The sequence below is a fragment of the Ursus maritimus genome, unplaced genomic scaffold, assembly GCF_017311325.1.
Source record: "Ursus maritimus isolate PB19 unplaced genomic scaffold, ASM1731132v1 scaffold_14, whole genome shotgun sequence".
Taxonomy (NCBI): Eukaryota; Metazoa; Chordata; class Mammalia; order Carnivora; family Ursidae; genus Ursus; species Ursus maritimus.
In genome coordinates, this window is record NW_024423786.1 from 22,446,917 (window position 1) to 22,469,710 (window position 22,794).

General features: G+C 43.6%; 2 protein-coding genes and 1 non-coding gene across 3 annotated transcripts in view; 2 read left to right on the forward strand and 1 right to left on the reverse strand.

The window, feature by feature from the left end:
* On the reverse strand, positions 1–19,824 carry ARL6IP5 (ADP ribosylation factor like GTPase 6 interacting protein 5). The gene is made up of 3 exons (XM_008703129.2): positions 19,648–19,824; positions 4,042–4,259; positions 1–1,617 (listed from the first exon to the last, which is right to left on the reverse strand). The coding sequence occupies exons 1-3, from the start codon at positions 19,821–19,823 to the stop codon at positions 1,445–1,447; spliced, it is 567 nt and encodes a 188-aa protein (XP_008701351.1). The 5' UTR covers position 19,824; the 3' UTR covers positions 1–1,444.
* TRNAN-AUU lies at positions 3,177–3,249 on the forward strand. Its single transcript has one exon. It is a non-coding gene; the product is annotated as a tRNA-Asn (tRNA).
* The window catches only part of UBA3 (ubiquitin like modifier activating enzyme 3), a 27,061-nt gene continuing 24,090 nt past the window's right edge, over positions 19,824–22,794 (forward strand). The window contains exon 1 of the mRNA XM_040628579.1: positions 19,824–19,943. The gene's annotated coding sequence lies outside the window, so the exon portion shown is untranslated. The remainder of the gene's footprint in view (positions 19,944–22,794) is intronic.

The window sequence follows — 22,794 nt, forward strand, 5'->3', positions numbered from 1 at the left end:
AATCTTTGATAAATTTTATTCTCCGTATTTGGGTAAGGTACAAACTTGACACCACGTCTACGAAGTCATGGTGCTATCACTGTGCTGGAGATGAAGGCTGCAGGTTGGCTGAGAAATTAAAACGCAAGACAAATCAGGAGCAGCATATGCTGTTGCCTCTTATTTTAGGGCGTACAGAGAGTCTTCAGTAAGTACTGCTCCAGTTGTCTTCATAATTCAGTGTTAGGGAAACCCAAATGTTTTCTGTTCATCTATGAAATCACTCAACTGGCAAGCAAAACATTGTGTATCTATTTCTAAATACATGAGAAATAAAAGGGAGAAAGTAACAGGATATATAAACTCATGCTATCTTGATTCTAATGCCTATCCATGGAAACATACGGTTGTAACCAGTGCTATCTAACATTTTTATGAAGTGCAGAAGCCACCGATGACTCCCATTTTCATAAGTCTTTTTGCTTGGTCATCTACAGATGCCTTTCAGATTTCAAAAGATCAACCATTATTGTTCTCTTTGTGCCCCTAAGAAATCAACACAATGTACATTGATTTCCTTCTTTCTAAACGTTCCAGTTAAAAACTAAACAGTGAAAAAAATATAGGAAACATTATCTTGGACACCTTTTTGTCAAGACAACACAAAATGTGCAATATAAACAGAACCCAAGTTTCATTTTTGTTGTTGCTTTTTTTAACAAGACTGTCAAGAATAATATAGGTTATGTAGCTATAACCTTAAGGAAGATGACATTTAGGTTGCAACAAATACCTGCTAGTGAAAAGGCATTACTAGCATTTTCAAAAATTTACAAAAATTGGACAAAGTATTCTCCTAAACAGCTATCTTTATATTCGTAAACAAAATAAAAACAACTGGTTTATCCAGTTTCCACTGCATGTCAAACAGGCGGCAAAATACAGATCATCTTTGATTCTAAAAGAAGAATAATAAAAGCTAAACTAGCTTAGACTGTACATATAGTCCCAGGAGTAGTTTTGGAGGAGGACACTGGGGCGGGGTGGGGGGGGGGGATTAAAACAGGCTAACGTGTGACGTCTACTTTAACAGGTTTTTTTTCATTTACTCATATTGCATTGATACTTTACAATTAGTTTTTTCCTACAAGTTAACAGTACTGTTGCTGTACAATGCAGAATTCTGTTTATTTCTCTACAGAAATAAGTGTGATCCATTTCCTATCAGTTTGCATAAACACACTCGACACGTCAGGCATACTAGGAGGGTAGTTTTCTCGTGGTTTCTGAGGGCTTCCCTCTGTCACGTCGGAGATGTGAACAGTTGGGCCTATACATGCATGCTGCCCCAGGGAGGTGGATGGTACAGGCACCTCCTATTTCGAGAACACAAATGGGAAGTAGGTCTGGATAAGGGCAAACCAACTTGACTTCTGCCGCAGCCCTGTCAGCAGGTCAGCGGTAGTTACTCCTTCACTTTGCTGATATAGTCAGCGATCCTGGAGACGTTTTCTTCCTGCTGTTCTAGGGCATCGAGGACAATGCCCATCGGTGTCCTCTTCAAGCCTATTCCCTCCATTTTATTCTCCAGTTTGTTCTTGAGGTTCCGGAGTCGCAAGGATGCGTGGATGAACATCACTGCGGGGAAGCGAGACCCGATTAGCACAGAAGCAACAACCTTACGCTCCCTGTCTTCACACTTTGGGGAAACCGCCTCAGTTAGCTGTAGAGCGGTCCGTCTCTAACGGGTTCAAGTCCTCAAACGGATCCTTGGACTTGGTCTGAAGCTCTTCTTCGCAAAGTCAGGTATTAAGTGTTCTTTGTGTGTGAAGGAAAAAGTATTCGGCAGGAAGGACCCGAATCTGGCAACCACACCCTCTCGCTTGATACCCCTGGATACCTTTCTGCTGCTACTTAAATGCCTTGAACGTCACAATGAATCAACAGGATTCCAATGTACATAAAACCCGACTTACACCAAGTTTTCCAGAAAGGAACTCATGCTCTGCTCACAGATTATCTTCCTGCAGGAAGCATGCGGGTGAAGTCCACCTACAACGGGCCTCCGGAGGGGTAGTTTTCCAAAGTGCTGGGTATGGAGGTATAGATAAAAACTAATGGTTCTATAGATCTCAGGTACCCCAAGGCTCCCCAAATTCGCTTCATCACTTAGAATTACTCACGTTTGTTTACTAAGAAACATTCCCTGGCCCCTCTCCTGGACCTCCCGAACAGAACCATAAAGGGAGGGGCCTGGGAATCTGTATTTTAAACAGGCACAGCGGGTGATCTCCATCAGGGATTTTCAAACTTCTACGCACATATAATTCACCAAGAGAGCCTGTTAAAAAGAGGCAAATTCCAGGTCTCCACCACCCAAAATTCAGACCAGTAAGACTGAGGTAAAGTTCCCTGATGTAAAAAGCCAATATTCACTTGGGATGATTCTCACATATGTGACCTTGGACCCTCATTTTGAGAAATACTGATGAGCATTCTATCCGGAGACCCCCAGCCTAGACTGGCCTTTGGAAACCCCAGAGGAGCTTTCTAAAAATACAGGTTTGGGGAGCACCCCTGTCAACTCGCAGAATCAGCATCTCTAAGGGATATGGCTGGGTAATCTGTATTTTTTAAAAGTATCCTGTATGATTCTGACAATCATCAAGGACTAAGAGTCACTAATCCTGTCTAATTTCCTTATTTTATTTTTTTTTTAAGATTTTATTTTTTTATTCGACAGAGATAGAGATAGCCAGCGAGAGAGGGAACACAAGCGGGGGGGTGGGAGAGGAAGAAGCAGGCTCATAGTGGAGGAGCCTGATGTGGGGCTCGATCCCATAACGCCAGGATCACGCCCTGAGCCGAAGGCAGACGCTTAACCGCTGTGCCACCCAGGAGCTCCTAATTTCCTTATTTTATAGATGAGTGAACTGCATCCCATGTATGATACCTGATCCAAATCACATGGCTGGTTTCTAGCAGGTCTAGGAATAGAACTCTGGACCCTTCACTCTCTACCTATGATCTATTTCATTACACTGGCCTGTCTCAGGCCCTGATGTGGAAAGGTACTGAAGTTAACAAGCTGTGTGTCAAAGCAGAATCTTTAAAATACTAAGTCTCTAGCACATAAGGAAAACTTCATTTCAAAAAGTCTGAATTTGCTGAATCAAATATTTTGTCCAATAAGGAGCGCCTGGCTGGCTCAGTTGGAAGAGCATGGGACTATTAATCTCAGGGTCATGAGTTCGAGCCCCACATTGGGTACAGAGTTTACTTAAATATTTAAAAACAAAAACAAATATTTCGTCCAATAAGGTGTGGGATTCATCCATAAGTATTCTGGGCTTAATCTAACATCACCCCAAACAAGCAACTGATTTTATTTAATGAAATAAATGCACATGCGAAATGCTATTAAAAGTTAAAGGGATCTTCCTGTCACTTAGTACAATAGAATTTTAATTAGATTTCTGCTGATGAGACTGGGATTATATCTGTTCTCTATTGCAGGTTTCAAGTGTTTGGGATCTCAGTAAATGATGCATGTAAAATTTAAAAAACATCTAGTTCTCTCCACCAAAATCGGAGTATTTGGTAACTGTATTCTGGGCCAATTATTCTTACAGACTTAGGGCACTCTGACACTAAACATGATTTATGAGTAAGCAGAGACTAAATAGTTTACTTCCAAATGAAATACATTCATTCTGTGTCATGACAGTATGAATGGCACTTAAAGACTGAGAACAGACTCGAATATTCGACAAATCTGGAGGCTGTTGGAGGCTGTGCAAATTTCTTGCCATGGGACTTGGGACTTGTATTTCTTTTGTGCAATGTTGCATCCCCTGAAGAGTGTCTGGCAGAGAGCAGCCACTCAATATACACCTGCGGAATTAGTGAACCGTCAGGCCTTGATCTGCTGTGGCGGAAAATTCTGATACTTTTGCAGACATGCCAACACACATAAAGAACAGGTTAGGTAATTCCCAATGAACAACCTCTCCTACTTTTTTTTTTTAATGGCACAAGAAAAGAAGACTGAGGTTCACTTACGCAACAAAGGAAAAGTAATGCCAAACACGAAGACCATGACTCCCCCGAACATGGATATGAGGAAGTAGCTAGCCAACATGACCACCATGACAAATGTCGTGGGATACTGCTTCTTCATCCGGCGGAGGACGTCTTTGTTGTGGGCTGCCCACACGAACCCCGTGAACACGAGCACCACTACAATGCCTCCAAGGATCATGTTGAAGGGGCTCAGGAATCTGGAATAAGAAGAAAAGAGGGAGGCTAGGTCAGCACCGACAGCGGCAGGATGTGAAGATGAGGACGGTGAGGAGGAGTCAAGTCACACTCTGAGTACTTAGCATTTTATCTAAATTGTCTCATTTAATCCTCATAACACAATGAGGTAGATACTGTTAATTCATTTCTCAAATGAAGAAACTGAGGCATGGAGGTGAGAAAATAGTGGGAGCCAAGATTGACACTTGGGAAGTCGGACTCCCACCAAACTGGTCAGTCCATCTTACTGGAGGCCCACAATTTTCAAAGACATTTCCCCCCCACAAAATCCATACAGGGTTTTCATTGCATTTTAAAACGTATCACAAATAAGTCTGAGGAATCATCTGGCATCTTGCTGATTCTATAGCTGGACAACTTCGGTCTTACTCATCACGGTGCTGAACGGTTCCTTTTTCATAAACACAGGTACCATCCAGACTTTTCGTTCGTATCTTTGTTTCCAACCGTTGCGGTTTGCTGAACCGGAGCAGCTGAACTTGATACATGTTCAATGTCGCTTCCTGCACGAATGAACTCATTCTCCCGAGCTTGGGACACTGACAAGCAAGGCCTGGCCTCCTCCGAACCCTGCGGATGTAGTTTTCACCCACGAGATTTTGGATTTCAGCAAGAGAACCATTCTTCCGGATAACGACATTGCCGGGGAAGCTGCATAGGCGGAGATGCCCAGGGCAACGCCCTTGATCACGTTTTGTACGTGACCACAGATGGTGCGAACAGGAGCCTGTCCCTTTCTCCTCCCCCACGTTTGTCAACCCTGAGCCTCTTCTTTCTCCTTCCAAGGAGCCGGAGTGTCTACACTGATGTGACTGACGCCCCCCACAGGATCCTGTGGGGCCTTTCTCGATCACCGTGTGTCCCCGCAGAGCGATACTGACATTTGCTGGAACATCGACAGTCCGATTGCAGAGAACGTTCTTCATGCTCACAGCAAATGCGGTGAAGAGTTAAGCAACTTTTAAAATTTAAAAAGAGACCGCCTCTTTCGGAGGGGCTGTTTTGCTTCACTACATCACACACTCTGAACAGGACAGCGCTCACGTGTCTTCCCAGCTCTTCGGGTTTATTTAAATCCTCATAGAAGCTGCCACAACGGATCTATGTAGAGGTCCCATGATGGCCTCCATGGGCCAGACCCAGTCTATCGTCACATTGGTGTTTGGATGGTACAGTGTTTAAAAAAATTTTATTTGAATCCCAACGTGTGGAAAAAATCCATACAACTTGGGATTTCTAGCTTCTCCTGTAAACAAGAAACTCTAACAACACTTTTCCACATGTCGACGACTGGCTGAAGCACCTTCTCTTCCAGATAGAACAGACGCTCTCCAATTAGCCCCGTGTCCCCACCCCCATCTACTGCATCGCTGACACAGAGGCCCTCACTGAGCCACCATTCATCACTGCCCGTCTCGCAGCTGCCCTGCACTGCTCTCTTACATAACCGGCCTGGCCTACGGAGGCAGCTGAGTCTACGACTCCTGGCACAGAGACTCCATTATAATTCTTTAAAAGGGCCGAAAGTGTCATTAGGAGGTGGGTCGTCACTGAGATTTCCAAGCACAGAGTCTCCGGCTTCACTGTTTCATAAGCCAAAGGTTACACTACTGTTGATAAGAAAGAGGAAAGCTACGGAGTATTTCGTAAGTGAGAAGGACTGGGTGTTGTGGCCTCCACTGCCACCCGAACCCACTGTGTACACAGAGACCTTAATATGACATTTGTGGTCAGCAAGTACCGTGAGTTACTAACCTTTTACCCTCACAACAGGCTTAACAAGCATTTTCCTTGGGAAGGACAATGAGGGTCAGGGTGTTTTCATCACACTCTGAATATCAACGTGACGGATTTGGAAATGAGGGATGGGGGAAAACGGGAATGGGAGGTGATGCCAAGAGCTTACTTTCTCTGAAATAGAACAGATGAAGGATTTACACTCATTGTAGGGTTCATATTCGGGATAACGAAGATTCTTCTTTAAAAACCCCTTCACCTTTTAGCTCTGATCCTGCCTTCTGAAACACAAAAGCTATCTGAAATAGTTTCAAATAAGAGTAGAAGTATCAAGTACCTTAATGGGCAAAATCAGGGATACAATCCATGTGAAACTGCTTTGGAAAAGTTAGAAATTCCTATTACAGTGCATGGAATTAAACAGTGGTAAGAGTAGTATAGCAGGACATAATTTAGAGTTAAACCCTGTAATAGTAAGTTTCTTTAAGATTTTATTTATTTATTTGACAGAGAGAGAGACAGCCGGCGAGAGAGGGAACACAAGCAGAGGGAGTGGGAGAGGAAGAAGCAGGCTCACAGCAGAGGAGCCTGATGCGGGGCTCGATCCCATAACGCCGGGATCACGCCCTGAGCCAAACGCAGACGCTTAACGACTGAGCCACCCAGGCACCCCAGTAAGTTTCTTATTTCATTCAAAACTCTTGCAAATATTCATCCCCTTCCAGGCAATAAATCTCCTCCTCAGAACAGAGTCGAAGGAAATAAATATACATGCAAAGACTGGGTTGTAACAATCTTCACGAGTGGTATTTATGATTAAAAACTTTTTGAAATAACGTATATAGCCACCAATTTGCTAGAGGTGGTATGTGCAGCTCGGTACTCAATACTATGGAAAGATATTAGTAATATATCGAGTGGGTAAAAGTAATCAATCCATTTTCTGTTAGGTGGATTTATATATGTTATGTAGCCGAGAAGTGGAAATTTTTTATAATTCGTACATTATTTTGTAATCAGAAATAAACATATAAGGAAGGAAAATATAAAAATATAAAAGCAACTGCTCCCTAGTCTATGACCCAGGCTTGGCACAAGCCAGCTACAACCGCCCATCTTTACCTCCATCATCTCTCCAACAACATTAATGCAATTGCAATTCATATGCCACAGCGAAGCTTTTCCTTCTCCCACCCGAACCTTGGTTCCCTGCCAATTCTCCAGGTCCTCCTGTGGCAACGTGCACCACCCCCCTCCTGCAGCAACATGCACCACCCCCCTCCTGCAAGCCTTCCCAGCATCCAGCAATTGAACTATTCTGTCTGTCCTTCACCAGTTCTTTATCATCTAGGTCCACAGAGTCACTCTGTACTTTTTCTGTTTTAAAATTTTATCTGGGTTATGCCGTACCTTCTGCCCAGATCTGGGAAAGACAATTATAGGCCTGGAGAAGGGAAGAACTGGACAGGGCAAAAGCAAAATCTTTTTTAGCAGGTGGTAAGGAAGCTGAGTGGAGAGGCCCAGAAACTGTCACCGATTAATAAATCTCATTCCTAGCACTCAAAAGATTCCGAAAGAAGTTATACTGAAAGACTAGAGCAGTTATACTGGGTAGTAGCATCATGGGTAGTTTATTCCCATTTGTTTATTAGTTTCACCCAAATATTTTGAGCTGTAAAGAAAAGCAAAGATCAACATTAATGCAAAAAACTATAGAGTGGAAGGTTCAAGGTTAAGGAAACTGCTTTGCATAAACTGCAAATAAAAGATGGTTGATTGGTAGCAAACTAGCAAAGTATCCTACTCAGTTCTTTCTAGAATACCTATTAAAATAATTCGTGAGGTGAAGCATATATAATAAAAAGTATGCCAAGCTTTGTCTATTTTCCTCTGGACAAGCAAAGTAGGCATCTACGCTGAATGTCTAAATAAAACCCAGGACAAAGAACAACAAAAACTCCAGGCCTGACTCAAGCAACTCCAAATTTGCTTTTCACCTGTTCCTGTTGCTCATGCTCAAGGGAAAAGAACAGAGCACACAGCCCTATAGAACTGGTTTTAGCTTACAACACGCCCAGCCACAATCTATAATTAGAAGGTAACCAAGTTTCCAAGCTGGAAAAAATGAACAAAGTTACTCAGAGCAGAAATGGTTTTCTTCCTTATTCTTCTTAAGCCTATTCCATTCTAACAAAGAGTAAAATTTGTACCACTCTAATGCCTTGGAACCTGCTGGCACTTGGAGGAAAATAAAACACATACACCACCCTCTAGAGCTTAATTTCATTTTCCAGTGAGTGCAGGAACTTGGGAGCCAGTTCTCGTCTGAGATGAGTGAAGTTTTTTAGGCAACAGCTGGGCTCTTAATCACGCCAGTCACAATAAAGCCCAGGAACTTTTAGGCAAAAACTCCCATAAATATGCTACCCCAGCTATCGTGGGGACAATTGCCGCTGGGCTCTGATGGGTGGCGTTTCATATAGTGGTAGTCCCCGGATGAGAAAGGGTGGGAGGAAGGGAGGCAGGAAGAGAGAGGGAGGGGAGAAGGACAGAGAGGGGGAGAGGGGACAGAGGGAGAGAGGGAATGTAGTTTTCTATCCTTGATGGAAATAGGACCTAGTTTAACAAGTCAAAAGCATTCAATATGTTTTTCTATTGTGAGATAAAAACATATACCTACATACATATACATCCTATTCCGTAAGTAACTGAGTAAATAAATGTAATGGTTAAAAATTCTACTGGAAATATTGACAGTTGTGAAAAGGTTTACAACCCCATCACAGAATCCTGTAGCAGAGCGTTCAAAGATAAATAGCTTCCGTCCCATTGCACAGATGAATAAACTGAGGCCCGGAGAAGAAACACATTCAAAGGGGTCTAGGGGAGAGAAAAGGGTGACAGCTGATGTAAACGTGACAGTAATTCATAATATAGCTCCTTGTGTATTGTTAAGCAGCTTCAGGATTCCAACCCCCCCTCCCCCACACCCACTCATTCTCAATATTCTTCCAACTGGGGTCAGCAACGAAGGATCGTTCTGGGAGATCCCTTGGCATTCTGGTTTCTCTCCGAAGCAAGGTGGCTACCAGCAGGTGTGGACGTAGGAATGTGCCCGAATGTGCCAACATGATTCAGCTAGCTAGAGCTATAGTTTCAGCACAAGTTCCTGAAGGGAGGAGAAAAGCCAAAAAACTTGGCTGATCACAGAATTTTAGAGCTAGGACAGATCTTGAAAAATACATTTCAGTCTACACATAAGCAAGCTAGGGAATAGACAGGTTAGTAATTACGTCCAAACCCATCAACTGCAAGGTTGGCAATAGAAGTTCACCAAAACAGAGATCCTCAGATCGAGTCGAGGGCACCGTTGCCAATCCGGGCACCATGCAAGGCCCACAAGAGCCAAAAAGGCAGGGAAATACTTCCTGAGCAGCGGAAGCCGCTTTGCCCCGAGTTCCAGTCTTCTAACCCAAAAAAGGTATTTTCGTAGTTGGGTTCCTGAGGAAGCCTGACTCACCAAGAAAGGGGTGGGGGGACAATTAACTCACAGTGGATTTCTGTAAGTTGGTGATGTTTTTCTGTGGTCCGTAAACAGCCAGAGAGGTCACTGCAAATGTGAATCCGCCCATCCATTTTCTTGCTTCTCCTTGCTCTTACAATAAAAACACAGTTCGTTACACATGCTCCAAGGCCCCACAGGGTCTGGCCCCTGCCTGTGTGTAGCGCTAAGCCACCACACACCGCTGTGTAATTTGTACCTGGCACAGGAGGCCTGGCTGGGGTGGTAAGCGGGGGGGCTACAGTCCAGGCCACATTGGACTCACTCAACAATCTGGCTTAGGCTGCATCTGCTAGGAGTAAGGAGTGCTTTAAATAATCAGTCTGAGGGAGCCTGACGGCTAGCAGCAGTCCTGCCTGTGGTCTTTTCCTACACCGCCTCCCGATCCTACACCCCGTCCTTTGGGGTTTCAATCTCCCTGTAGACCTCGCCCTTTCTCTGGCCCCCACAGGCCTGTGCACAAGCCATTCTCTGCCTGACTCACTCCTACTTTCTTCAAAACCCAGCCTAATCAGCCCTTCTTGTGCCTCTCTGACCACATCAGAGCACCATATGCGTCTCTTTCCAAGCCTCATCACAGTGGTGGTGTTACATTTACTTGAATGAGGATTAGATGCGCGTCTGTCTCCTACTGGATTAGGCTCTATGAGGGCAGGGACTGTAACATTTTCTCCCCGGCATCTACCACAGAGCCTGGTATGCAGTAGTTATTCAGTATATGTGTGCTGAAAGAAAGAAAAAAGGTAGGCAAGGATCTAGCATATTTTTATATGACTTAAAGGAAGCTCAGCAACTTTCCATGGGTACGAATGAAGTGACAGGAGGTTTCTCTTGGACAAATCACTATTATTCTCATTGCACACTAAATATTACTGGAGAAATAGTCCCTGTCTTTGTACGTTCACAGAGTTGTGATGAAAAGAACAGAGGAAAAAGAAAAGTAGGAAATATCAGGCGCACGCCCGTGCAGATGTGAGGTAGAACGACTGGGACGTGGTCGGATGGGGAGAAAGGGCCCTTTGGCTGGCTGGCAGCAGGAACTTTGTAAGTCTTGCCGCTAGTACGTGCTGGGGGTCAGGAGGGAGAGTGTGGGAGCACTGGAGACTCATACTCCTGCAGACCTATCTATACAGGCCCCTCCTGCTCTTTGATTCCTCAGATAACCCCCTGGCCTTCCGGGGTTATTTTGGTTTCCCAGCAAGGCTTCCATCCTGGCAAGTACTATTTCTGACTATAGAGTAGAGATGTAAATGTACAAATCAGCTTTGAGTCAATATGATCAGGGTCACCTTGACCTCATAATCGCCAGATAAAGGAGACTTTGAGGCAGTTCGGGTGGGATGGGAGCCTGCCTCTTTTGTCACAGAAAGGGCGTAGTAACCTGACATCGAGATGTTTCTTAACCAAGTGAGTCAGGAAGACCCACAGTATTTATTGCATCCTTGCTGTACTGTCTGTTGCATCGTGTGCACTTGGCGCCATGAAACTAAACACTCAAATGACCCACGGTCTTGGCAGCAGTTGGCATGTTTAAAGTATTCACAGTAAGACATACCTTATGAACCTCCAAGTTTTCTTTTGTGTTTATGAAGCTAATCGCTTATTTTATTCTTAATAAACAGTGAGTTGGGCCTGGTTTAGAAGCCATCTATCTCAGACTTCCCATGACGATGGAGCTTCAAGTAACAGTGTGCTAGTATCTGATTAGCTTGCAACTGTTCCTTTTTAAAGTTTATATTCAGGCAAAGTTCTAACATACACGATGCGAGAGAGAATGGTCTAATGGACCCTCATGTATACTCATCATTGCTTTCTGCAATTAGGAACCTATGGTCACTCTCATAACAGAAAATGTTTTGGAACCGAGGTGGAAAGATCCTTGTTTACAAACTGTTCTTTCTGAATTCTTTCGGTAAAGTAAATTCAATTGTTTTCCCATGCCAGGTTCTTACAGCACTGTGAAGGTGGGGGATGGGCAAATGCAAATGAGCCTGATGACACATAATCTTCCTTCTTACAAGGAGGCTCCTGTCTGCTTACCTCCCACCAACACCCAATTTCTGCATTCCCTTCTGTTTCTCTGAGACAGGGAGAAACCACGCTGATGGCGTACAGAAGCAGATGACAGAAGCAGGAACCAAAGCCTCGGGTTTCCACTTCAGATGGGCTTTCTGCCCTCTCAGTGGTGTCTGCATTAGTGATTGCCCCACGGAAGGGCAGCCTGGGAAATCCTACCCGTTTATGGTAAATCCTTGCAGAAGGGAGAGGCAGCCTGCCGCTTTTGTCTGAGATCACAGGCATGAAAGTGTTCTCTGGAACAAGAAGCAAGCCCATTGCGACAGACAGAGGAGGGCGTTACAGGTATGTATTCTGAAGCTGAGTGATAAGGGATAGAATTCATTTGTCCAAAAGGAAAAGAATAAAAAATTTCCAATAGCGCTGCACAATTTGGTATTAAGGTCAAGTTCATCTTTTAGAATTGGATTTCTTACACAGAGCTCTCAGCCCCTACTAAGTAGATTGAGAGCTTTTGCCTTCTAAGAAAGGGGCCAGGAATCCAAAATATTCTCATTTGCACACTTATCCAGAATAATTATAAATCCTAATGTGGGAGAAGGAGACAGAAACTACCACCCCCGGGCTGACGGTGGCAGGGCATGTTTTTTTTTAAAGTGTGTGGGGAGAAGGCGAGAACAAGGTTGCGTAAACGGTGTCCGGGGATTTAATGAAAGGCAATCCTTATTAGATGAAGAATGTTGAGATTAAAATTTTATTGAGTGTTGACAGACCTCTTAAAGTTCTGTACTCAGAAGCAGCACATAACCCATCAAGGAAAGACATATGCCCGCATTGCACGTGCCTGCCTCAAGCACAGATAAAGAGGGATGGGAGGGCAGGAAGCGATTAATTCTGGGAGGATTGGGAAGGCAGGGTGGAGCTGTATTCCTCCTTGTACCCTCTGTGCCTAGGAAGTATCTGATACACAGCAGGTGCTTAGCAAATACTTATTCAACTGAGTAAAAGACATCTGGGCTGCAGGGGAGGATGGGAAGGAAACATGTACTTATCCCCCCCACCCCCCTGTCCACATACTCAAGGCCTGTCCCATTTTCAACACCTGAGTTTTGAAATTTGGGATCATAATGTACAGGGGAAAGAAGGTAAGTCAGGTTGAAAAGATTGAAAAGAATGTGTTTGTAGGTGTGTATTTCCGTACACTCGCTATCCTTGTGTAAAAATTATGTCTGTAGTTTCATCTTGCTGCCCCTCTAGACTCCAAACACGACGAAAGTAGGAATCACAGCATCTTACTCCCCACAATATCTCTTAGCAGGGTGCCTGAGAAGTTCTAAATGCTTCATAGTCTTTGTGTAATGAACGAGGCAAAAAAAAAAAAAAAAAAGTAATATTGTAGCATTGGTGTGGAAATTGATTAATCTCAAAAACCTTTCCACTAGGTTTGGACATAAAAGCACTGCAATTAATCCCATCTGCAAGTGTGTTAATACATTCCCATCCACAGCATCCCAGGGCTCTCTTATCCTTTTCTTCCTTTATCAACTAGTAACTTGGGTTTTTCATCCTTGCAGCATTAAAAGGTAAAAACAATCTGACTATTTTTCAATACAAGGTACTGGCAGCCATAGCCTCAAACATATTATGGGACTACATTCATTCTGAAAAGACTGAAGTAATGCTCTTTTCAAACAGAAGTACTAGCCTTCCAGAAACACCTTGCCATTTCAAGCAACTAGAAGCATAACGTGGCACCTGGAGTTTCCACCCTCTGGTATCACCTCCACAGGCCACGTGGTGAAGAAGCACTTTAAGACTATATGGGCTCATTCAGCAGCTACGCTGTGCTGTCTCAAAGGGGAGGCCTGAACATACACATAGGAAAACAAATGAGCCTTTTAGCTGGAGATGCACTGGAGGCATTTATAAGTTTGAAAATTCTGTGTGTGATTGGTGCTTTCTGATGCCACGCCAGGAAATAAGACTCCTGATGGCAGGGAGGAATTTGTGAGCATAAGAAAGGCAAATAATACAAATGTGTGAGAGTCAGCGATGGAGCTGAATTTGGTTAATTAGGAACTTCAGAATATTTGCAATATGACTTCACAGCAAAAGTATTTTACTTCACAACAATAAAAGAGGCTACTACTTATTAGCAGTTTTTGCCCCCTAATTAGCCACATGAACTTCAGCCTTCACAATTGTGAACGTGGGAGTTTGATGGGATCAGTACTTCTCAACTTCAACCTGGAGGTGTATATCAGAATCACATGGGGTGTTAAGACCCTGGACCCACCCAAGAAGCATATGTTAAGAATTTCTGAAGTTAACACCTGGGCATACGGGTACATTTATTTAAATGTTCAAGTGGTTCTTTTGAACCAGACCAGACTAGTGCTTCTTAAATTTTAATGTGCCTATGAATCATCTCAGAGTCTTGTCAGAAAGCTGACTGTGATTCAGTAGGTCTGGGAGGGTGCCTGAAATTCTGCATTTCCAACAGGCTCCCAGGGTAAAAGATGCTGCTGTTTCATGGCCCATACTTTAGATTTCTCCAGCTCAAATCTTTTGGCATCTGTTAAGCCCAGAAATTTCTGTCCGCAACCAGAATGTATCACATACTGAGCACTTAAACTGTAATTGCAATTAGGTGTTGCCTTTGCTTTTCACTTTGAAAATAGAGGCAGAGACTTCTATTGCTGTGTCTGATATAAAAAGAATATCGAGGGGTGTCTGGCTGGAGCACATGACCCTTTATCTCAGGGTTGTGAGTTCGAGCCCCATGCTGGGGGTAGAGATTACTTAAAAAAAAAAAAAAAAGAATATCTAGTGCCAAGATGTATTGTGTTAAGGATGGGGGAGGTAAGTCATATCTTCTTCAATCTTAGACGTTTTTCCTTTCTTGATTTAAAAAATGCAAAGCCACTTTCAGCAAAACACACACTTCCCAGCTTGTTACTCATGCTGTTCCTTTGAAGTCACCCAATCTCTTCTGAAGTGATGCCTGAATCTCAAAAAGAAACTGAGGTCTTCAAGGGAAGCAATCCAAGTGTTTATAAGAAACACAAGTTACAATGATGACAAAACCACTAAAGTATATCCATCATCTCACACCTCTAAGAGAATACACAAGCTGTGAGAATTCCAAATATACCTGGAACCTAGGATTTAATAACAGCAGCTACTGTTTAAATATTATCACTTGCTGGGCCTTAATGTACTTTATATTAATTAAGTCACGTAATTCCAATTTTATGGTAGTGGAACGCCAGAGCATGTGAACTGGTAAGCAAAAACAAAGAAAAGCGATAGCCAGAATGCTGTCAAAAAACAGAAAGTGAGTCTATGGAATCCGTAGTCTTCCAGGCAGATTAATAAAAGAATGATAGCATAACAAATTTAATAAATCAAGGATAATGATCAAAGCCATGTAAGCTTCAAATCTGCTCCATTCTTATGTCTGAAAAGTCAGAAGCCAGGAGCTAAAATCAAATTGTTTTGCTAAGTAACTGCCAAGAACTCTGCTTTTGTAACTTGCTATAAACTAACTTGCATTTAGTGAAAGTGATCACTAAATTATCATGATTTTCTTGGCATCATAGCTGTGGTTCTCAACCAGGGGTGATTTTGACCCCCAGGGGACATGTAGCAATGTCTGAAGGCAGTTTTTTGAGGGCTTGGGTGCTACTCGCATTCAGGGGGTAGAGAGCAGGGATGTTGCTAATTCTCGTACAATTCACAGGACAGCCCTCTACAACAAAGAATTACATGATCCCGATTGTCCATAGTACTGATGTTGAGAAAGCTGGCAGGAGAGTATTTCCCCAAAATTCTACAAGGGCAATATGAATTAGTGAAGAGTTTGAGTTATAACCTTTTCTAAATTGAATTTTTACACAATAGTCATCTTAACCAATATGTAGCAAGTGCTGTCAGCAATGACCCAGTTAGAATCACTTTAGGAGCCTGCTGGTGCTATGTACTAGTGTGCTGCTATGTGCTTCAAAATAATTTGTTCCATTAGGTAGGTTAAAAGTTGCCCTCGTGATTACATTGAGGCCTCCTGTTCATTTATTTACTCTGCATTCACCAACTAAACATCTGCTGTATAGTAGGCCTCAGGGATACAGCGAATACAAGTAATGATAAGCACAACAGGAAAAAGAAAAAGCAATCACGAACAAAACCCACAGTCTCTGGCCTCGAGGCATTTATAGTCCAGAGTGGAGACAAGTAAACAGACAACTTAAAAGCCTGTGAGGTAACTACCGGGAAAGATATGGGCAGCCCAGTTAACACAAGGAAGGGAGGGACAAAGGGAAAAAACGCTTCCTCAAAAAGATGGTACCAAAGCTGAGTCTTGAGGTAGGAGCAGGAGTAGGTAAGTTGGCAACTGGAATCTGGGTGGATGGAGCTGTTGGGATCAAGACTCTGCCTTTAAAGACGCTGTTTCTCACACCAACAATGATAAAAAGTCATAATAATAAGTAACATTTGTGGAGCAAACACTAAGAGCTGGACGCTATTCTAAGAACCTTGCCTGTAGTAACTCGGGTAATCCTCACAGAAGCCCTGTGAGGCCGGTACTATAATTAGCCTCATTTATAGATGAGGAGGCTGAGGTACAGGCATAGTGGAAGTCCAAGGTTCCACAGCTGACGACCGGCAGTTGGGATTTAAAATTTACTTAATGTGGCTCTGGTGCCTGAACTCTTAACTACTACTTCATGCTATTTGAAGAGCCAGAAGATACGAGAACTACCTTCAACAAGGGCTGTTAGCTAAGAGACTTACTCGGAATTAATCTAAGAGGCATAGTAGACCTACTGAGTGGAAGTCACATGCCCGGTAAACCCTTTTAGGATGAAGCCCCAACTTCTCACCATGGATTACATGGTGATCAGGCCCTCGTCGGCAGATTTACCTCTATCGTCATCCCTCTTAATCTGCAACTTGGGAGAGGCAGCCCTTTCCCAAGTTGTTTCTGGAGCTAGATGATATCCACTTGGTCTTCCCTCTTCGCTCCTGTGAGCTGGAAAAGCAGGCTCTCTGCATCCTGACCCAAGCCAGTTTTCACCACAGAAGAATTCACAGTTGAGGCTAGAGCCCTCCAACAATGTCCTAGAGGCCCCTCCTCACTACTAGCGGACAGAACCAGTGAAGAACACCCTTTGAACATGGTCCCTTCCCCAGTAAACACCCAGGCCACATTTTCACACACACTCTGCCAAGATATGGGAAACTGTCAGCTGCTGTAGAAGATGCAGATAAACAGCCTCCAACACTGCTCTGACCCACTCACCCACTGACATCACCGAGAGAATTCTCTTTAGAATGAGAAATGTTCCACAGTCAACTAAGCTCTCTGACCCTGAAGGTATCTGGTTTCTTCCAGCTTTAAGAGACTGAACTTCATGACTCATAAGAAGATGGCACATTATGGCGCATTAGGGACGCCTGGGTGGCTCAGATGGTTAAGCATCTACCTTCGGCTCAGGTCACGATCCCAGACTCCGGGGATCAAGCCTGCCTGGCGTTGGGCTCCCTGCTCAGCCAGGAGCCTGCTTCACCCTCTTCCTCTGCCCCTCCTTCGACCCCTGGCTCGTGTTCTCTCTCTCTCTCTCAAATAAATAAATAAAATCTTAAAAAAAAAAAAAAAAAGGATGGCACATTAGTTCAGAGCACAAGACTGCGTCTGTGACTTTGAGCAAGTCATTTATACTCTATATGAGCCTCAGGAATAATAATAACAACAATAATAATAATATCATCTCATCTCACTGGGTTGTATGAGATAATTCAGGTAAATTACCCAGCAAATACTTGGCACACAGAGCACTCAGTACTCAATAAATGTTTGCTTTTATTATTAGTAGATTATAAAGAAAGGAAAAACTCGTTTGTGGAAAAATTACTGACTGTGTGTTTGTGGATGCGGAGAAAACAGTTAAAGGTCATACACCAAATTTTTACCGGGGTATGAAGGAAATCTCGTATTTTACACACATGTAATTTTCAAAACAATTTACTGCTGGCCTGTATCTTTTGTAAATTTTTTAAAATAAGAACAATAAAACGTAAAGATGGCTATTTTTTTCTTTTACCTTCAAAAAGTTCACTGCCAACCAACATTTCTTATTTGAAAAGGAGAATGGAAAGGGCCAACACTCCCAAAGTGCCTGAGTGAGTAGGCTAAGACACCATAATGAGGGAGCTATATTTAGTCAGGGGGCTGGACCCTGACCTTCACAGTGAAAAATGGATTCCATCAAAGCAGCTAGGCTGCCCAAGCCTGTGTCTAGTCTGGGCAGTACGCCTGTTTGAAAAGCAATCGTTTTCTCTGAACATTTGACTGGCCTGTATCAAACCTTGTTTGATATCTAAGTTTTGAGGGTTACCACAAAAAAGAAAAAAAAAAAAAAAGCCTCATATCTAGATCACCAGATAGTATGTCTGGCTTGCTTCTTTACTAATAGGGAAAAAAGAAAAAGAAAGCAAACCAACAGATGCAATCCTATATACTATTTACTATCTTTAAAAGAAATTTTTTAGTGGTCTGGGAAATGAGCCTCAAGCATAAGGTTAGGGCAAGGTTCAGGAGGCAGCTGCCCCAGGCCTTAGGCCTGTCCTACCCTAACTAATTTTAACTTGGCTGCCACTCTAATTCAGAGTCGGCTCAGAGCCTGTGCCCTCCACACACCAAGTCATTCTCAGAGTTTGTGATTCCTTCAGCAACACCGAATGAGGATCTGAGCAACTATCTACTGAATCCCACAAAGGAGCGTTGTCTTCTGCATGAGGGCTAGGACTCTGAACCACATCTGGAAATTGTGAACTCTCTCCTCTCTGCTGTGTTCCTGGTCCTATAGCTTCTCAACAACTGCCACACGCCCTTGGGCTAGAAGTCAGGTCTGATTGATCTTGGTGTTGTTTTGAGCTTGGCACAGAGAAGTGACTCAATAATAAAGAAGCCAAAGATCAGCAAATCAGCCTAAGAAACCACCCTGTTTGGCCTTTCCACACCCTCCAAGTTTGGATTTCTCCTCTTTCTCCCAGGCCAGCTTGTACTTTCCCTCTGTAATGACAAGCAAGTTACTTTATAAAATCTGAGGTTGGCTTTTTCTTTAAAGGTGCATAGAATCGGCAAGATCTAGAATACCACCATCCTGCAAAAGCGAGAGAAGCAGGTGTAGTTTACCCTTTAAGAAAAGGGTATCTCATACAACCTTTAAGAAAAGGGTAAACTACAAGAAAAGGTGCTTTCTAGAAGATCAGGTGTGTGTGCGGGAAGAGGGTGGAGTCCTATATAACAGAACACTTTATCTTACGATCTGTTATTGAGAAGGCCTTTAATACCATGAGACCACAGGCTAGGAAGTGAAGGAAATAAAGTTGCCACGCCTGACCACTCCTGGATGAAAAAGCAAGAGAACCCCGTTCCTAGAGACAGAGCAGCCTTTACCCCACACCGGGAGATGCGCCACCAGGAAACACCCACCCTCTTGCTCCCAAGCTCATCTTCCTCATATAGTGTGGCGGGCACTAGGCGGAGAAACCGACAAAGCGCGTCGCTTCTTGGGTGCCCTTTTTACCCTAAAACCCCCCAGAATGCAGAGTTCGGATCCACACCCAGTCGCCCAAGTCTCCAAGGGCGGCGCCCGTTCCCGCCAGCCCCAGGATAGGGTTACACCGCTTCCCTCTTTCTTATTTTTAAAAGACTGGGACCCTTCAAATATCTACAGTAAGAGCCTAATCAGGGCACGGGGGGGGGGAGTCATTTTTTTCTTGTCCGAAGCTGGCAAAATTTCCTCACCCCTAGAAATCCCCTCCCGTCTCCGCCCGAGGCACGGGAAGGAAAAGGGGACCCCAAGATTGCTGCGGCCTCGCCCTGACAAGTTTCCACTGGCTTGACCGCTTGCACTTGCCAGGGCGGAGGCTGGGCGTGGAGAGCGTTTCTACATCCCGGGATCCTGTACACCCGGAGCCCCACGGTACCGCCCTCGATCAGTGTCCGGGAGGGGAACCCCACTTACCCCACAACGGAAATCATCATGGCAGCCACCACCAGGTAGTTGGTCTGATAATAGAGCAGGTTGCTCACCACGCGATTGTTCCATTTGGAAATGTCCCTGAAGTCCGGTCGGGCGAAGCGGTCAGAGCCAGGGAAGAAATCGTCCCAGGCGCGGAGCGGGGCGAAATTCACGTCCATGTCTAGTCTCTCAGCTTCTTGTTCTTCCCCTCTGGAATCTGGCGGCGGCGGCGGCGGCAACCGATCAGCTGAGCTGGGTTGGAGGTGACAGCGGCTCAGGCTCAGCCGGCTCTGCGGTTGGTGAGCAGCGGAGCGAAGGAAATTGGGAGCGGGCGGGCGTTTTTCTCTTCTTTACTTCTTGATTGGCTCTAAGAGGTTGGTTACAGGAAAAGTGGGGCCTCGCGACAGAGCAAGGGGCAGAGTGCAAAATAGAGATGAAATGACAGAAAGAAACCAGCGGAAATCCCCAGTGTGAAGGGAGGTGGCAATGCCTTCCCTGAGAGTCCAAATACACACAGCCTCCTTTAAAATAACCCCTTTTGAGTGTTCACCATAAGAATGTGTTCTGGACTTTAGGGAACTTTTTTTGCAGCTGTTCAGATGCCAATCTAAGTGAATTGGAATGGAAGGCAACTATAGTGTTACTGGAAGATGAGCTGGTTTTGAAAACTAAGTAGTTACTAATCTCTGCACATCTGAATGCAATTTTCATGTTTTGTTTCACCATGAGTCACTATGAACGAAATCAGATTGGCAAAATGGGAAAGAAGGATGTGTAGAACGGAAGGGCTGGCTTGTTATTTCACTTCTCTTTTTTTGTTCTCCATCTCTGTCTTCTCCAGACAAAATATTGAACTACTGTGCTATTCTGAGGCAGTGGGCACTCTAGTCACATCAGCCTTGAGCTGGGATGTTGTTCACCTTAGAAAGCAAACAATGGTCTACAGTGACCAATAGTGTAGAGTAATTGCTTAGAGTTAGATATTACTGCTATGTTATTAATAATAGCACAGGCCATGATTCATCTGTATGGTATTAATAATAGTGCGTTAGCCTGATTTGTTTTCTGTGGTTTATAACGAACATCCACTGACTTTTCTCTATCTTGTTGCAATTTTATTGTTGTGGTTGTCTCTGAGTAGGTTTGATGGGGGACAAAAAGGGAGAAGATTTCAGTATGATGCCAATAGATATTTTAAATCCTTTCAAGGCTCTATGAAAGCACTCTGGGGGATAAAAAAAAAAAAAAGGTGAGAGGAATGCAGCCTTGCCCTATCTTCAAGAATCTTGCAATGCAGTGGAAACACTAACTTAAATATATTACAGTAAGAGGAGTGCTAGGTAGAGATGTGCCAGACCTTAGTGCTCAGTTACAGGAAGTTAGAGGGTGTGGAAGAATTCCCGGGGGCTTAAGAATTTCAAGAGGCATCACTGTGGGCAAGCTGAGAAAATGATCTTGGTCATGACCAGCATACCAGCGCCGGTAGGACTCCACACCTGTTGGAGAGATCAGTGAGCATTCGTAGCTGTGACCAAGAACCTTCCAATTGCTCAGGATTGCATGACAGTAAGCTGTCAGATGTCTGTTAGTAATAATATGATTCCTCATTGATCATAGGCAATTGATACCCAGTAAACATTTCTTCTGTATATTTTTATTTATTTGTTTAGGGGCACCTGGCTGGCTCAGTTGGTAGAGCATGTGATTCTTAATCTCAGAGTCTTTAGTTCAAGCCCCATGTTGGGCATGGAGCCTACTTAAAAAAAAAACAAAAACGAATGAATTTATTTGTTTAAACCTACAAAGAGGTTTAAAAATAAAGAAATGAAAAAAAGCCAGATATAACTGTATTTAGCATGATTTCTTTCTCCCTCTCTCACGAAATATTAACCATGCTTCTCTCTCTGGCTTCATTGGAGAGATTTTTTTTTCCCACTACACATTTCTATCTTCGTCAAAATGATTTTGAATAAAAATGGACACATCTGGAGTCCTTATTTGAGGCCTTCCTGTGGCTCTTACATCCACACTTGTACTTCTAGATAGACCCACCCCGAATATTGCTCTATGTACAAACCATAGTGGATAGTCTAATGGTTTATTATATATTCCTTTTGAAATAAAATAAATCTGTTGCATGTCTATTACTTTCATTGCTGGCAAGGGCAGGTGGCTATTTCTAATTGGTCTGTCTGAGCCAGTGGGGGTGTTTTGGTGTCATCTACCAAAACACCACCACAGGAGTCTAGGTGTTAGTCCCAAGGCACACAGATGAAGGAGTAGATGCCTTTGCAGGCCTCTTCATTGTCCATCAGCACCCTGTTCTCAGGCCTCAGCTTCCTCCCTATGAAATGGGTAAGTTTGGACTAGATGATCTCTAAGGCACCTGTGGGTCTTTATCCTCTGAGGGGGCTGTGGTGCTTGCTGCCACTAACCAGGTCTCCTGAAAGTTGCATTTCTGGGGCCCTGCCCACATGAGTTTTGAAATGCATGGGTTTAAACTCAGTGATTTCCATCTGCAGAGTAGTCTGGGCAAAATTTAAAAAAAAAAAAGTTTTCTGGATTGATACTGAGACATGTGACCCGAGAAAGTGGATGGTGTCTCCTGCTACAGACTGTGGACTGTGAACTCTGTCTTCTCCCATTTACTGCCTGGCACTGACTTTTAGCTCAATGAGTACTATTGAACTGAACCTGATTGGGGGATAATAAAGGACAAAGAGGAGACAACATCATAATTTATTAACAGCAGTTACATTTACTGAGTACCCATTAGGTAATTACGTACTCCATGTCAGTGGTTCTCAAGCTTTATTTTGCACAGGATCATCCAGGGCTTTGCAGAAGGTTGGGGATGGGGCCTGAAAACTTGCATTTATAACAGTTTCCCAAGTGATGCTAATATGGCTGATCAGGGATTATATTTGGAGAACCACTGTATTTCATTCAATTCTCAGTCTTGCAAGGCAAATATTTTACAAATGAAGACCCAGCAGTGCCCAAACTCTCATGGTTCCCAAATGGAGAGTTAAGAATTTAAACTGTTCTTCCTGACTCTAAATCTCACTTTTTTCCAGCTCCGAGAAAGGAGATAGATATATATATATATATAAATATGATCTTTTGTATCCAGTCATCCAGACACCCCCC

Bases quoted from the DNA above. Each gene is read 5' to 3' on its own strand.
- ARL6IP5 (XM_008703129.2), bottom strand. From the start codon at position 19,823: ATGGACGTGAATTTCGCCCCGCTCCGCGCCTGGGACGATTTCTTCCCT. The intron at 4,260-19,647 runs GTAAGTGGGGTT...TTCTTATTCCAG, and splicing joins ATGATGATTTCCGTTGTGGG to ATTCCTGAGCCCCTTCAACA. The intron at 1,618-4,041 runs GTAAGTGAACCT...GCTTCCCCGCAG, and splicing joins CATTACTTTTCCTTTGTTGC to TGATGTTCATCCACGCATCC.